The sequence below is a fragment of the Prinia subflava genome, chromosome 3, assembly GCF_021018805.1.
Source record: "Prinia subflava isolate CZ2003 ecotype Zambia chromosome 3, Cam_Psub_1.2, whole genome shotgun sequence".
NCBI lineage: Eukaryota > Metazoa > Chordata > Aves > Passeriformes > Cisticolidae > Prinia > Prinia subflava.
Window position 1 is genome coordinate 100,497,296 of NC_086249.1, and position 15,090 is coordinate 100,512,385.

Sequence of the window (15,090 nt, forward strand, 5' to 3'; positions counted from 1 at the left end):
TTGAAGCACAGTTCACCCTCTCTCAATCTTTTCTATTCACTAAAATCCAAGAGTCACTTCTCAAACTGCATCATCACATCTTGCTAGAATTTTCCTTAATTCCTACAGTGCTTTACTCATTTTGGATGAGACCAAACTCTTGGAGAAGTGGGAATAGCTACTTTAGGCAATGACATTAAGAAAGAATATGCATATTCAAACTGAAGAGAGTCAAGCCCACTTGGGTTAAAACTCCCAGCTACTTACATTAAAATACTTCAGGATAAACTACTTCCATAAATATCCATAGAAACAGTACAAAGTTTACCAGATCAAAACCAATATGTACATACACTGGTCTTAAACACTGCATTTCTCCTCCCAAATTTATTTATATTAAAGAAGGTTTTCATAATAATGAATGTTTATTGGACTGTCTCCAAGAAGTAGATAACATTACTAATATTCTAGCATTTAAGTGTGTGCATCTCTATGAAATCTTAGTGTGAATGAGAGCTGTCATTATGCTGTCAAATTGATGCCAATAAACTACCAGTTCCAGTTTAATTTATGCTATTAATTTATATACACATTTTCCTAACAAGAAAAAAATGCAAGCAGATTCCATATGAATATTCAAAAACTAGAAATTAAACTGACTTTCAAAGCAAGTTGTAATCAAATGCATGTGTAATTTGTGAATACAGACCTCCTGAATGTTCTATATTGATGGAATTAGGGTGGGCTTTAATCTTACATGACACAATAAGAGTAAAGACACACTCAGCAAACAGAGATTCCTTTTCTACAGCTCCTCCCTTCCCTAAACTATAGAAATTGAAGTTCAGTCATTTGCATTATTGTGGTGAAGAAAAAAAAAGTAATTAAGCCCCCTTACCTTCACATCTCTGTGAATTATATTATTATCATGACAGTAACGCAGAGCTTCCAGTATCTGTCTCATGTAATGACTGAAAAAACAAACACATTATGCATGACAAACCTGCAGGAAAAACTACTACACACATTTAACAATCTAAGTATTAAGAGTCTAAGTGTATAAAACTGATCAACCAATTTAAGCTCAAATATACAGAGTTCTGTAGAATGGAGTTTATGTTTATAATAGTGAATAATATAATTTAAAGTTTGAGTATTATTCTGATTAAAGCTGAGGTGAATTAGAAAAGAAAAATCTCTCTTTTCCAGGTTTTTGTAAAGGTTTAACTGTTCAATAATTCTGCTTGCTATGACAAAGAAGTCAGAGACCCTCCATTTTTTTATTTGGTCACAAAGCACAAAGGCCAAAAGAAATAAAAAAGTGAGTATCAGTGCCTGATCAACCTGGTTTCTACAGTGCTAAAAATCTACAGTGTTGAGAAAAGCAAAGAATCCTGTGTTTGAGCTCAACTATCAAGCCACTAGGACAGTGGGTTTCATTACCCTTCTGAAATTTTATGGACTCTTTCATCTTAGTTCATCTCTTAACTGAAAAGGTGAAGTGACCATAAATACAGTGATACATAAAAAAGAAAAAACCAACTCCATCCAGCAAGACGAGTAAAACTCCCATCCTGTCAGGCAAGTCATTTAATGCCAACATGTGAGAGATCCATAAAGGCAAACACAGCCAATCAGGTATTGGATGTGAAATACAGTTTTACTCTGTGATCTCATCCAAATCTGTAACTAGTAAATGGCAAAATGCTCCAAAATTCTACTTTGATTATGTTAATTATTGCAACAAACATCTAGAGTGTGGAAACAGGATTATTTACAGTACTCCAACTTTCAACTTTTAGCTAACAGATTGCACAACAGAATATTCCATTCTTTTCTACTTATCCTGAGGGATTAATTAAAATTATAATAAATACCTGGCTACAGCTTCGCTGTAGACAAATCCAGCATCTGCTCTCTTCACAATTTCAAAACACAGGTCTGCTCCATCCATACTGCAGGTAAAAAGAGGCAAAAATGCTTAAAACTGGCAACTACAATCAATTACATTAAAATGCTTAAAAAAATCTATTTATTTCTCTTACATAAATCTTACATAAAGTACTCTAGATACAAGTACAGTGCATTACTCACTAAAACAGCATTTAATGGGTAATCTAATAGAAAATGGGTTGCCACAGGTTAACCATTTTACATCCCTCAAGTCATGTCACAGTTCTCTTAAAGCATTACCAATACCAAACAATTACTTTATTGCTTAAACTGCTCATTGAACAAGGTGTGCAAGAAAAGTTAATGCCCTGCACAGAGAATACTGCAATTTAACAATTATCTTCTGATATTAGGTAAAGCGTGTTCTTATGAGCACTGCAAGTGCAACTCTATACTAACAACTGTAATACATAAAAAAATGTTACTCAATTTGAATTTTAAATGAAGACTGTAAAAAATACTCTAGAAATACAGCACAGTCTTGCCAGTTGGCATTCTCCTCTGGATAATTAGGCAGCCAAGAGGAGATTTTACAGCTCACAGACACCTCAGAACACTGACAGGCCACATACTGTATCACCAGCTCTGAAACTTGATACTTTTTTCCTTTTCTCCCTCATCTTTCTGACCATCCCATAATGAGCAGCATTACACTTCAGATGCAGATATATCCATAGATCTTAGTCTGAAATTATGCTGCCATTTCTCTAAAATGAAAGCAGCCTGGTGCTGCCCTCCTTTTCCCTCTCTTGAAAGGGACCTAAGGCAGATTGGTATCTAGAAATGTTCACAGCCTGATGGGGCAAGAAGAGAGCAGCAAGAATTAACAGGAACAACAAAAATCATGTAACTCATGTTTAATGAGGCACTTGCAAAAATATTGAATGTAACATGACATTTTCAACCTTCACACCTTTTCTTTTTACTCTCCACAAAGAATTAAGGGGGAAAAAACCCAAAAGGCAGAATTTCCAGGGCATCTGGACAGCCAACATTCCCAGGGCTGTTTCAGTGAGCTGTTCAGAGTATCAGCATCACTTCTGCTTTGTTACATATCTGCAATGCCAAACTTCTGCTTAGAGAGTCACAAACCAAGTGCAGAAGCTTTAATTCCCAAATAAATCCCAAAAGTCTCCCTCACGCAAAATACACAATCATCTGGATAGAGCACTGACAAACTGTAAGAGGGACTGGTGACCAAAAGAAAAGCACATTGAAGATATTCAGCCCTCCTGCATACAGGGCTAAATATCCCCCAGAGATATCACAGAATCCATACAGCAGCCATGCTGTATGGGCAAGTTCACTGAGAGCAGCATAAACCTGGAATTCACTGGCTCATTGGAAAAAAATCCCTCATGTCAACCTCTCAACCCTTTCTCAAAAGTAGAATATACAAAAATGTATGATCAGTTACCAAAAATAAGGAGATGTCATTCTCATGAAGCAGAACCCTTTAGAAGACTAGTTATCTGTATTTTATAACAAGTCAGTGAAATTAAAGACCCAGAGGCACTCAAGCTTTTTAGCAGCATCAATAGTTTCTGAGACATGGAGGGAGGACTGTAATGTTTTTACATTAACTTTTATATTACACAAGGTATTTATAATTAGCATGGTCTTTAACATGTATTTCTACCTTCCACTTACATATAACAGCATTTTTCATTGACATTTTGTACCAGTACGTGCTAGTTTGAATTTCTTCTTGGCAAACATGTTTGAAAGTTTTACTCCATTAAGATGAACACTGTTGGCCTCCCAAGCACAAATATGAGTCAGGTATACTTTAATCTCTGACTTCATTTGACTAATTTTTCAAGAGTAGATTTTGACTCATGTATAAAAAGGGCTTGTATCACTCCATCTGATACAATATATTCAATACATGATATTGAATTTTTCCTGAAAATTATGAGACTTTTGTCTAGCTGAAGCTGAAAAGAAGCCAGAGTCAACCTCAGTTATAAGAAATCCCAGCAAATTCAGTGAACCAACAGACTAAAAACTCAGCAATAGCTCAACCACTTACAAGATGACTTTGCAGAACTTGAAAGCCTTCTATGATATAAGAGCAATAAAGTTTTGGAATATTGATGGAATTAAAGTTCAGGAAGTCTCAAGGGTTTGCAACTATCAGCATAAGCAAATGAAAACCACAAAAAAAGAAAAAAATGCAAGTTAAAACCCACTGAAGTAAACTTACAAATATATTCATGCTGAAGACATAAGTGGATGATGCAAAAAATTTTGGGAAAAAGCAGAACACAGTCATAACCTGAGAGAATTCCCTGACACCAGCAGAGGGAGCTCACGGAAGGGACATGAACTGAGTGGGACCAATGTATTTTAAATATATATATTTTATATATAGACACACAATAAATAAATATAAATATAATATTATATATAATATTATATATATATATACACACACACAGAGAAATCTGCTCTGACACCAGCAGTGACTGAAGAACAGACAGCATCCTGCATAAGAGATCTGTATTTTCATATTGGAGTATGATAACTTTGGATTTGCAGACTTAATAGGCTGCGGCCTACAATTTGATTTATTGATGAAGAATGAGAAAGCTTTAAAAGCACTACTTCATTTAGGGAACTGAATTATTACTTAATAAAAATAAGATTAAAAAATCAGAGCTGATATACTGCTCATAACTGAGTTTTGTACCACGTATGTATCAAGGCTTGTGTATGATGGCATTTTCCCCTTTGCCTGGACAGTTTTTATATACTTGGCATCTTCACTTACCTCAAATAAGCTAACTGCAACTCTTTTAAGTATTGCTTTGATGAATTTGAGATTTTAAACCTGAAGCATTTTTACATGTTAGCTACATTAAATGGCAAAGCTACAGGTATATAATTATATTTATATATACATCCAAACTGCTAAACCTTAACAGATCAGTTCTTCCAATGTCCCAAGATATGAATCTCTCTTAGAATGCACCAAGAAAAACAAACCCAACTATGTACAGTGGTGAGAATATTTTGCAAATGACCAAATACCAATGTATTTGGAATGCACTCACTGCTCCTGTATCTGAGCTCTTCAGCATGGAAATACTCTCAGTCCATATATACTGAGGATAAACAGCAAATAATGTACTCATAAGTCTAAAATCTAGTTTTCAGACCCTTCAAAATGAGTATTTGCTTTCTTTCAGAAATATTGCAAGTAGCTCTGACCCTTCTCGAAGTATTCTCAGTGATAGAAATCAATGATCATAAGGAAAAAATGTAATAAGCAATAGAATATTAAGTGACACCTGTAAACCACAGAGAAAATGGTAATCTAAATAAAACCAGGAGGCTTATGGGGGACCTCATCAGTCTCTACAAATGCCTGAAAGGGGCTGTAGCCAGGTCAGGGTCGGCTTGTTCTCTCAGGTAACAAAAGCAATCAGAAAAGGGGAAATGGCCTCAATTTGTGCTAGGGGAGGCTTACATCACGTAGCAGTAAAAATTTCTGCACTGAGAGAGTTGTCAAGCATGAGAACAGGATGCCCAGGTTAATAGTGCAGTCACCATCCTCGGGGTTATTTAAAAGATGTGTAGATGTGAAGTTTAGGGAGGTGGTTTAGTGGTGGACTTGGCACTGCTGGGTTAATGGTTGGACTTGATGATCTGATGAGGTCTTTTCCAACCTAAATGACCCCATGATTCTGTACAGCTGCCAGCAAATAACACCAAGAATGGGAAAGAAAATTGCAACTCTATTATAGAGAGTTGAACTGGCCTTTCTCAGATGTAAGGTGTCCCCAGAGCCTCCAAGGGATCATATCCTTCAGAGGAGAGTCCCTCTGGGAGGGCAGCTGGGATGCATGTGAGGGAAATCACTTTGCACAGGTAGAGCCTCTCTCCTTTGTAACACAGGAACACCGAAATACTTTTAAAATAATATTTTCACCTTAGCAATAAGACCTTCTGGGGTAGGCTCTGCTTTTTACACTACACATGCACTTTGTCTATTATGACCACCTGCTTCAGTGCAATTTATTACAGCAGCACCATGCAGCCTGATGGTAATTGAGATACAGGCCATTCTAGAGAGTGCTTGAGTTTATGTATGAGTAAGGGGTTTAAAACAGAGCTCATTTTTTGGTGTTAAACCTCATTGCTACTGTTCATCAGTGCTTCTGGGAATCGTGGTTTGATTTTTAAAATGTTTCTTTTCACAAAAGCTTTCAAAATCGGGCACCAGTTGTACATTTTCCTTAGTGGCTCAATCAGTTGTTACCAGGTACATGCTACATTTGCTTATCTCACTTGTACTTTTCCTGTATCAGTAGGTTTGGCAAGATATTCAGGGTCCTCCTAGCAGCTATGAAAACATAGTTTTTCAGTGAAAAAAAAACCAGCAGTGAACCAATGTATCATTTATGTGCAAGTGATGGCACCAAGTTTTAGGTTTGGTTGTTCCACAAATTTCATGTCTAGACATGCCTTATTTTTCATGGAAAGCACCTGCAAGCCCACAAATCCCTCATCACAGCTGGGTTTATGTCTCCTCTGCAGATTTTGGTGTCTTCAGAGTAACTAGACCCTAACAAAATGGATTTTATTACTGCAGACACAAATTCGCTGCAAATCAGCTGAGCTGGTTACAATACCAGCACAATGAACAGAGGGCAGTAGGGGGGGATATGAATTACCTACATGTACAGAGATGCTTTTCTGCTAACCCCAAGTTTGTTTTCATGGTCACAGTTACAGAGTGTGCCCTGAACTGCTCATTCTCAGGCAGTGCAGTCTCAGTCCTCACAAACATCAGTCTGCTGCTGCATCACTCCACCCAAGCATCCCCTCCAGCACAACAACACCTCCTGCCACAGCTCCTCCATTCCCTCCCACATTTCCAGCACAGGTGTTCCTACTGCCTCATTTTCCATCACTGCTACAAAAGACTGATGATTTTCCTGCACAAAGGAGACAAGGACATACATATGATAAACAATCATCATCCCTCAAATAATTGAGCTTTGTAATTCCTTCTTTCGTGTGGCCTGAAGTCAGGTGCAGTATTTGTGTAGTAATTCTAATTGTTCAGACTTGCTTTTTATGTGTACAAACACAAATTATAATAGGGTTGTCATTAAAAAATAATTACTGCTTTTGTCTCATATTTCTGAGCTATCAGCATGGTAAAAATAGAAGCAAACCCTTTTTTTTTTTTCCATTTCAAAATCTTGCTAATTATCTTACTATGACTACCCAAGGTGTACATAATTATTTCATAATAAGGTAATTAATGCCCCTTGGTCCATGCTTTGGGATTTTCAAAATAAAAAGCAAAGTCAGTATTGAATCAAAATGTACAGAGAGGAAAGCATAGAACAATTATTTCACAAAACTGTAAGTTTATAAATTCATCTAAAAAAGGCAGAAGACTTGCAAACAACAATTTTCTGCTTTATCTAATGTTTATTGTGTCTTTTCTACTACCTCAATGGTAAAACGTGAAAACATGTGGTATTTTCTATATGGCCATCTCAAATCAAATTCTTGGCTCTAATGGGCAAGCCAGTTTTACCAAACAAACTGGTACAATGTGGTTACTCCAACATCAGCAGCTCCAATCCAGCAGAAAACATTTTCTGAAGATCAGAAAAATTTAGGAGGTACAGATATATATGCCCAGACTGACTAGGAATGAAAATATAGGGAGCATAAAAAGAAGAGCTGGTAGGCAGAGAGAAAGAAGATCAAACCCAGAACATGCACAAAAGACCATTTCACATGTCTGGTTGTATCCTTCCCATTTAGATAAAACTAACTCGGGAAGAACTAATAATTTTCTCTCAAAGAAAGGTTGTGGTAATTTTGGGGCTGCCCCTCTTCTTTGTTTCTTGATGTTGAATAAAAATACCTGTCCCTTGCTGAAAAGTCACATTTTGCTCCCTCTTACAACTAAACTCTTACATTCAAACTTCTGAAACAAATCTTTTAGACAAAAGCCTCTTTTCATATATTGTGAATAGATATACTGATTTACAAGAATACTTAAATACACCAATAACTTTACTTTCTTATCTAGTAACAGAAAAGCAGAGCTAAAGAAGCAACAGTGTGGAAAAAAAATAAACAACTGGAACAAAATACCCTCAGTTACCCAAAGGTGATGTCTACCAGCAGATTTTCAACTTGTCTCTGACCTGCAGCCATCAAAAAAGATCCTGCCTGTCTTCAGAAAGCCCTGGTGTTCACCACTTAGACAATGGGACTTTTTTTTTTTTGGGACAACTTGGACTTGCCAGAAATAAATATTTTCAAGGCACTCAAGACCTCTGAGCTACAAAACCTACAGGCGTGAGCAGACATACTTTTAGGATTTTATTTAGCAAATGACAACACAGAAAGGTAGAATCAAGGAGAGAAACTTACAACTCAAAGACCATATAAAGCATTCCATCTGAGCTGTACGTCTCCAACAGTTCAACAATGTGAGGATGCTTCAGCATGTGACAAATACTGGCTTCTCTCTTCAGATCTGTGGAAGATAAGAAGGTAGAAGCAGATTAGCTACATATCCAAGCTGTTTAGAACACAGTGTTTGGAAAGATGTACACAGTTGAAATTTCTAATAAATTAATTAATCTTTATAAAGAACACTGACAAGATGGTATTTAATTATGCTTAATTCAAATACCCACATATCTCTCAAAACTTAACAGATTCTTGAATTGACACATTAATAGAAGATCTCCTTGGTCATAGTCTGAAGAACTTCCTTTAATGTACAGTTGTAGACTACACTGAGATTTTCACCCTAAATATTTAACAACACTGCAGAATTACCTCCAAAAGCAGAAGACAGACTTTCACCACACTACAGAACTATTAATAACTGGAGGTCTCTATTCTAAACCCTCAGCTCAAAGCAGGGTGAACTGGAGCAGATTGTGCAGGCCCACACCCAGCTGAGCTCTGGAAACTACAACTGCCCAGAAAACCTCCACCAGTACCTGATCATCCTCATAAGGAAAGAAATATTTTTCCTAAGTTTAAATTTCTTGCAGTTTACTTCTTTAGTAGTATTTATTTTAAAATCAGATTATATGAAATGACACTGGCAGAAATTTCAATCAGCATACATTAGTTTGCATCTCTGTTCTAGAGAAGAGTGAATAAAGGTGAATAAAGCAGGAAAAGTTGCAACTAAAAGAAGAGCAGAAACCACTCTGAAATCTCTCAAAGTTTGAGAGATTTTGTTTTAAACAACATTCTTACTTTTTCGGATCACAAATCAATCTTTCTGCAGATAAAAAAAATGCAAAAAACCAAACCTCACTGAATTAATTTTCTTTCTTCTTTGTTGAAACTATTTGGTATTTTTATTATCATCCTTAAATCTTTTTCTTTTAGCTTATCTACTTGTATTCTAGAAGAATAGCAAAATCTTGAATGAATAGCTTTGATGATAATTTGATAAGTGAGGAAAATATCAGTCTGAATTCTGAAGCAGACATTTTACTTTTCTATTCTCTTTCCATACAATTGGACATTGATCAAGAAGGACCTACACATGCATTTATGGAGAAATAAAAATATGATTTCTTGGTTTAAGACTATTCACCACGTAATTGTCTACACTAGAAAGAGATTTAAAATGCACTATTTTCACATGTGCCCTCTTACATTCTTAACATGAATCAATTATATTGAAAAATGCAAGCAGCAAGATGAACATTCTTTTATGTCAAGCATTTAACAGGTAACTGAGATTTATGCTAGACTCTGGATCTTTCAGCCATCTATAAATTCAAATAAAAGCTGAGAGTTTGGAAATGCCTGAATGCAAAAAAATGTTCAGATTCACAAAGTGCAAATTTTGTTACCAGAACTTTTATATTACACCTGCATTAGGTGTCCCCTCCCTCACAACCTTGAAAATACAATCTAAAAGCAAAACGACAGAGTAATACTTAGAAACCATCATGTAATGGCACCTTAGAAAGTGCAAGCAGAACGGCAAACAGAAGTATAATTCAGTGATACAGAATAAATTTTGATAAATTAATGTAAAATTTGGCCTTTTTTTGTCCATCAATTTATGTAGATCAAATTCTACAACCTAAGAAAACAGCAGTATATCTTTCACTATGGAAAATACTCACATTATCAGTTCTTACACCACATTAATGCAGAATAACTACTAAAGCCACACTGTAACTTTCCCTTCCATCATAACAGGCAATGATTTGACCCTAAATGGTTCCCACCCCTTTTCCAGGCAGAGAGGTTCACTCAAGCACACATCCAGTCCTTCCCAAACAGGATCAGAGATGAGCACACTGAGGAGCAGTGCAAGAGAATGAAAAACTGTGATTCTGTGAATGACTATGATCTTCAGAAAACAGGCTGCTTTTATTTTGTCTCTTATTTTACAACAGCTTTAATGCCACCACACTGCACTGTGGTATCCAACACCTAGTTCAGATGGAAAGCCAAGTGAAAATATCCGACAGGAAATTCTGCTTTATTTACAGGAAAAATTGTGTTCAAAATCGTTTATTTTGGCTGCTCCCTTTATTAATATTTTGTGTTATTTTCCTTTATTTCAAAGGAATTAGAACTGAAAGGAGGAAAGCATATGCTGCCATTTCCCTCATTCCTCTGTGTAATATTAGATGAGTGCAACAATTGCTCACAGACTGAGCACCAGCACTAGAGGAACGAGAAATAAAGTGGAAAATAAAATCTCCAAACAGGAAAACAAATGAACAGAAGTTACAGAACAAGGCTTTTTATGACTAAGGGGTCTTGGGGCTAAGAGCAGAACAAAGTCCTATTTTGAACACAGCAGGGACTTGTTCAACAGTAGGCCTATTAAGAAAAAGAAAATGAGGTATAAAGAGACAGACAAGTACATACCACGCTGATTCAACAAAGCCACAGGGCAGGAAAGAGATGATGGATTCTGAAGTAAATTTGGACTGTGACCAAAAGGTCAAAATAAGTCATGTTCAGGACCAGTAAAAAGGAAAGGGGAGGAGGAGAAAAGCCAGAGATAACACATACATTTCACTGTTTTCACTTAGAAAAATGACATCAGCATCTCCTCAATCCTTTATCAGATGCTTTTTCCAGACTGCATTAAATTTTACCTCCGCAGGTTCAAGAGGGAAACAGAATCACAAGTACCCACAGACATGATTCCAATTCTGAATGCAACACAAGCCCAAGCAGATGTTTGGTTCCACCAGATGATTGAGGATTTCCTAAGAAAAATCCCATTATTATCTTGTGAGCCACAATATTATGTGTGGCATCATTCTGAACAGAACATTGTATGAACTATTTGCTACCTCTCCTGTTAATTATTCTAAACCTCTGCTGAGTATTTGAGCCATGTTGTGTAGTAATAAAACTCCCAGACACATAACCCATATTCACATTAGCATTTCATATTCCAGATACCCACAAAAGATTCAGGACAACTTTAGAATCTGCCAGTGGAGTAAGCTTTCAGCAGCAAGAGGTGATGTGTCATATACTAATGGTCATGTGTCCCATATTTCCAGCAGTCTGCTTCACTAGTAAACAAAATTTAGCTGAAAGAACATGCCCTCAGGCAAGACAAGTCTTGGAATCCAAACCAAGCTGTCATCTTTTACTGGGTGGACTATTTAACTTCATTTGAATCCTTTCTGAACCCTTCATCTATTCATTTTTCTCTTCTTGATATGACTTAAGAAATTACTTTCTGGTTCATTCTTTAGGCCTTCCCTGTCAGCACTTTTTTCTAAATTAAACATAATTGACAACAGCGATAATAAATAGAACTGCAAGCTTTAAAAGCACAAGGTTTAGAAATTTCTCTGCCAGCTGCATGAAAGGTATTGTCACACAACCAGGAATAGGAAAAAAAGACCTGGTGTTCCATTTAAGATGTCTTAAATGTTCCATTTAAGATGTCCACAGACTCATACTTTTCATCATAATTTAAAATGCATTTACAAGCTATCCTTTTATACAACTGTTACCAACAAATATTGCAGAATTTCAGTCTGTTTACAAAACTTTGATTTTTTTTTAGCAATTGGAGTCATGTTAAAGTTTTCATTTTAGACATGGCTAATTATTTACAGAGGCACTAAAATTGTTAAAATGGCAGGAAAGTTGAGACTTTGACAACACAGAAGAAAAGTTTCTAGATGGAAAAGGGAATTCCCAGCTATAATCACCACACAGAGAAAATGTAGCCTCATGTGTGGATAGCGACACTTAAAGCAAAGTGCTAGAAGCACTAAAACATATATTTGCTCTATATAATTGCACAGAAAGATGTATCAGTCTTTGATAGAAAACATAAAACATGAGTATCACTTAAAATTCCCATGGGAATTAACAACCTAATACCCTACACATCTCTGATAATTCTGGCAAACACCTAATTTCCTTTCAAAATCTGATACCCAAGTTTTTAGGACATCTCAAATATACTGAACATATTTTCAAAGTATGCTCATGGAAGAATTAGATGATCTCTAGCTGCCTACATAAATAGCACCATTTCATTATTTTAAAAGTGACATGCACAGACTGTAGCAGCCCCATCTTTTTTTGGGACAGCTTCAAGTTTCTTAGCAAGATGGAAGGCACATGTCATTTTTATGACACAATTCATTTTTATACATACACCACTCTGGTTTTCCAGGTTCAATCCCTTAAAGGTTTAGCTTTCCAGCCACAGCTTGGGTATGACAGTATTTTCAAAAGAAGTATCTGCATCAGTAAGCTTCTTGCTTAAAATGCTTCTATGTATTTTGTACAGCAACATATGATTATATATAATTTAAACAGATGCGGTAGTACTAAGGTAAAGGGAAATCAAGATGCTTTGTTCACTTGGTTATGTCACTCTCACCAACAATCCTTTGGTGAGCGTCATGGAGAAGCTCCTGACCACCCAAATGGAATTCTTCCAGAAACAGCTACAGTGGATTGTGTGCCTTGGAAACGTGCCTGATGCACACCTGAAGACAAGGGAGACACTGAGATCCCAGCCATAGCTGTTTCACCCTACACACACACAGGTCTTGTCCTGTGCATTATTAGCCTTTGCTAGATGTTAAACTCCCACTCAGCCAGGCAGGGGTAGAAAACACAAGTACCAAAAAGCTCACGGGTTGAGATAAAGACAGGGAGATTGTTTATCAGCTACTGTTTTCAGCCAAATAGCCTTGATGAAATTAACTTAATTTTTGCCAATTAAAACAAGTACTTATTGATTTGGGTAGAGGGAATCAAGAAGATAAACATGAAACCAAGAAATTTCCTCCCCCTTTCATGAGCTCAGCTCCACTCCAGCCCCAGCTGTGAGGGGAGCAGGGGTGACACTGCAGTGTCCTCCATTTGGTGAAGACCAGGGTGAATCTCCTCCTTCCCTGACCTTGCTGTTCCCTCTTTTTGTTCTGGTATCCTACACTTTGCTCCAGTGTTTCCCATCCCTCCTTAAATGTATTTTCACAGAAGCACCACACACAAAGCTGATGGGTTCAGCTTTGGCCCACTGGAGCTGTCTGGGGACCCACAGCCCCGAGCATCTTCCCACAAAGGCTTTCCCTGCATCCTCCCATTATCAAAAACATTTAATCCAGATCTAATTCCCTTTCTGCTGTAGACACTACACACGTCTGCCTCAAATCATCCTGTAACAGCCCTGTGGTGCATCCTGCACAACACCAAATTCCAGTTTAACCAATCGCACTGTGCCGGAGGTCACACGTCCAGAACCAGGTGAACTTCCAGGGAAGTACTGACTTAAAACATTTCCCCAAACTCCTCTCTTTGTCCATTCTTGCTGCTCTGTGCAAACTACTTCTAGGCTTTATTATTCTTATAATACATCAGGGAAGTCATAAAAGCTCTCAGTGCAGCCAACACACTGCAACAGGAACGAGCAGCTGGAGGTGGGAACATCCTGTATTGACATTGGCAGTGAAACTCCTCTACTACAGAACCACAGCAATGTTTCTGCCCCAAAGATCTGTTCTTTTTAAATATGTTTTTCTTCTTCCATCAGAGAGTATTCCCATTTCCCTTAATTAAAACACCACTTCCCGTCTTCCTGGGGTATGTGAGCGACTCCTCATCACACAGATACATCCCACCAGTTAATGATTCGTTGCCTCAACAAGCACTAAAAGCTTTTCCTGCCTCTCCTCCCACACACTTTGGGGTGGCTGAGGCTCCGGGGCAGCCAAGCTGATTTAACTGCTGGCTGTTTCCCCCTTCATCCCACACACATTCCTGCCTTAGGTTCCAGCAGCCTGCAGCTTGTCCCACCACACACCAAAACCATTTCAGTGCTAACTCAGTTAAGAAAAATACAAATTTATTTTTGTCTTCACTGGCCCACTGGTTTGCAGTTTTAGCACTGGAAATGGCTCATGAGCAACCTCAATTACAGAACTCGACTTGAAAGAAAGAAAAGGAACATGGAAGGAGAAAGAAAGTAAGGCTGCAAAAACAGCCTTCAAAGCTGCTTAGGATGCTGCAAAAAACAAGTACACCTTTCCCTGAAAGTGTCTCCATTCTTTACTGCACCAAATCTTTACTGCACAATCCATCTGTATCTGAGCAAACATGCCCAAAACAAGCACCAAAAAGAAACAAATGTATGTAGCTGTGAGTGGCCCCTGATAAAAATGCCATGGGAATCAACAAGTACACTGGCAATGTGAGAGAATCCATCTCCCATTGGTATATTTTGTTTTAATGCTACTGTAGTAAACAGTCATTTTGTTTGGAAACAAAATGCTGTCATGAAGCAAGAAAACAATATGCAGTTACAGCTAATATTTCCCTTTCTGAAACCTCCATGAAGAAACCTATGGAAATCTTCATTTTGTGGAATTAGACTTTGGAGATGTTCACCAAATTCTGAGTAACTTTCACTTGCTACTCTATTCTTTCTCAGTGTTTGGACATAAACATGTTAATGGCTTTTTAGCTGGACCTGGGTGTCTTGGGAGACTTAAAAGACAATTCTCCTTCCTCAATTTATACTCTGTCAGCTATGATGAAGACGAAACCGGGTGTGAAAAATCCCACTTTTCTCTCAGCTTCTGATACATCCACCAGACTTGTCCAGAATCAAGTATCTGACAGACAGTGTAAATGGGTTTG

General features: G+C 37.3%; 1 protein-coding gene across 4 annotated transcripts in view; it reads right to left on the reverse strand.

Moving 5' to 3' along the window:
* Positions 1–15,090, reverse strand: part of CASK (calcium/calmodulin dependent serine protein kinase) — a 190,190-nt gene that overhangs the window by 101,309 nt on the left and 73,791 nt on the right. For all 4 annotated transcript variants that reach the window (XM_063393045.1, XM_063393044.1, XM_063393042.1 and 1 more), the window contains exons 3-5: positions 8,341–8,446; positions 1,857–1,934; positions 878–950 (exon numbers count right to left, since the gene is read on the reverse strand). In XM_063393045.1, the coding sequence (XP_063249115.1) occupies positions 878–950; positions 1,857–1,934; positions 8,341–8,446 (257 nt within the window). The remainder of the gene's footprint in view (positions 1–877; positions 951–1,856; positions 1,935–8,340; positions 8,447–15,090) is intronic.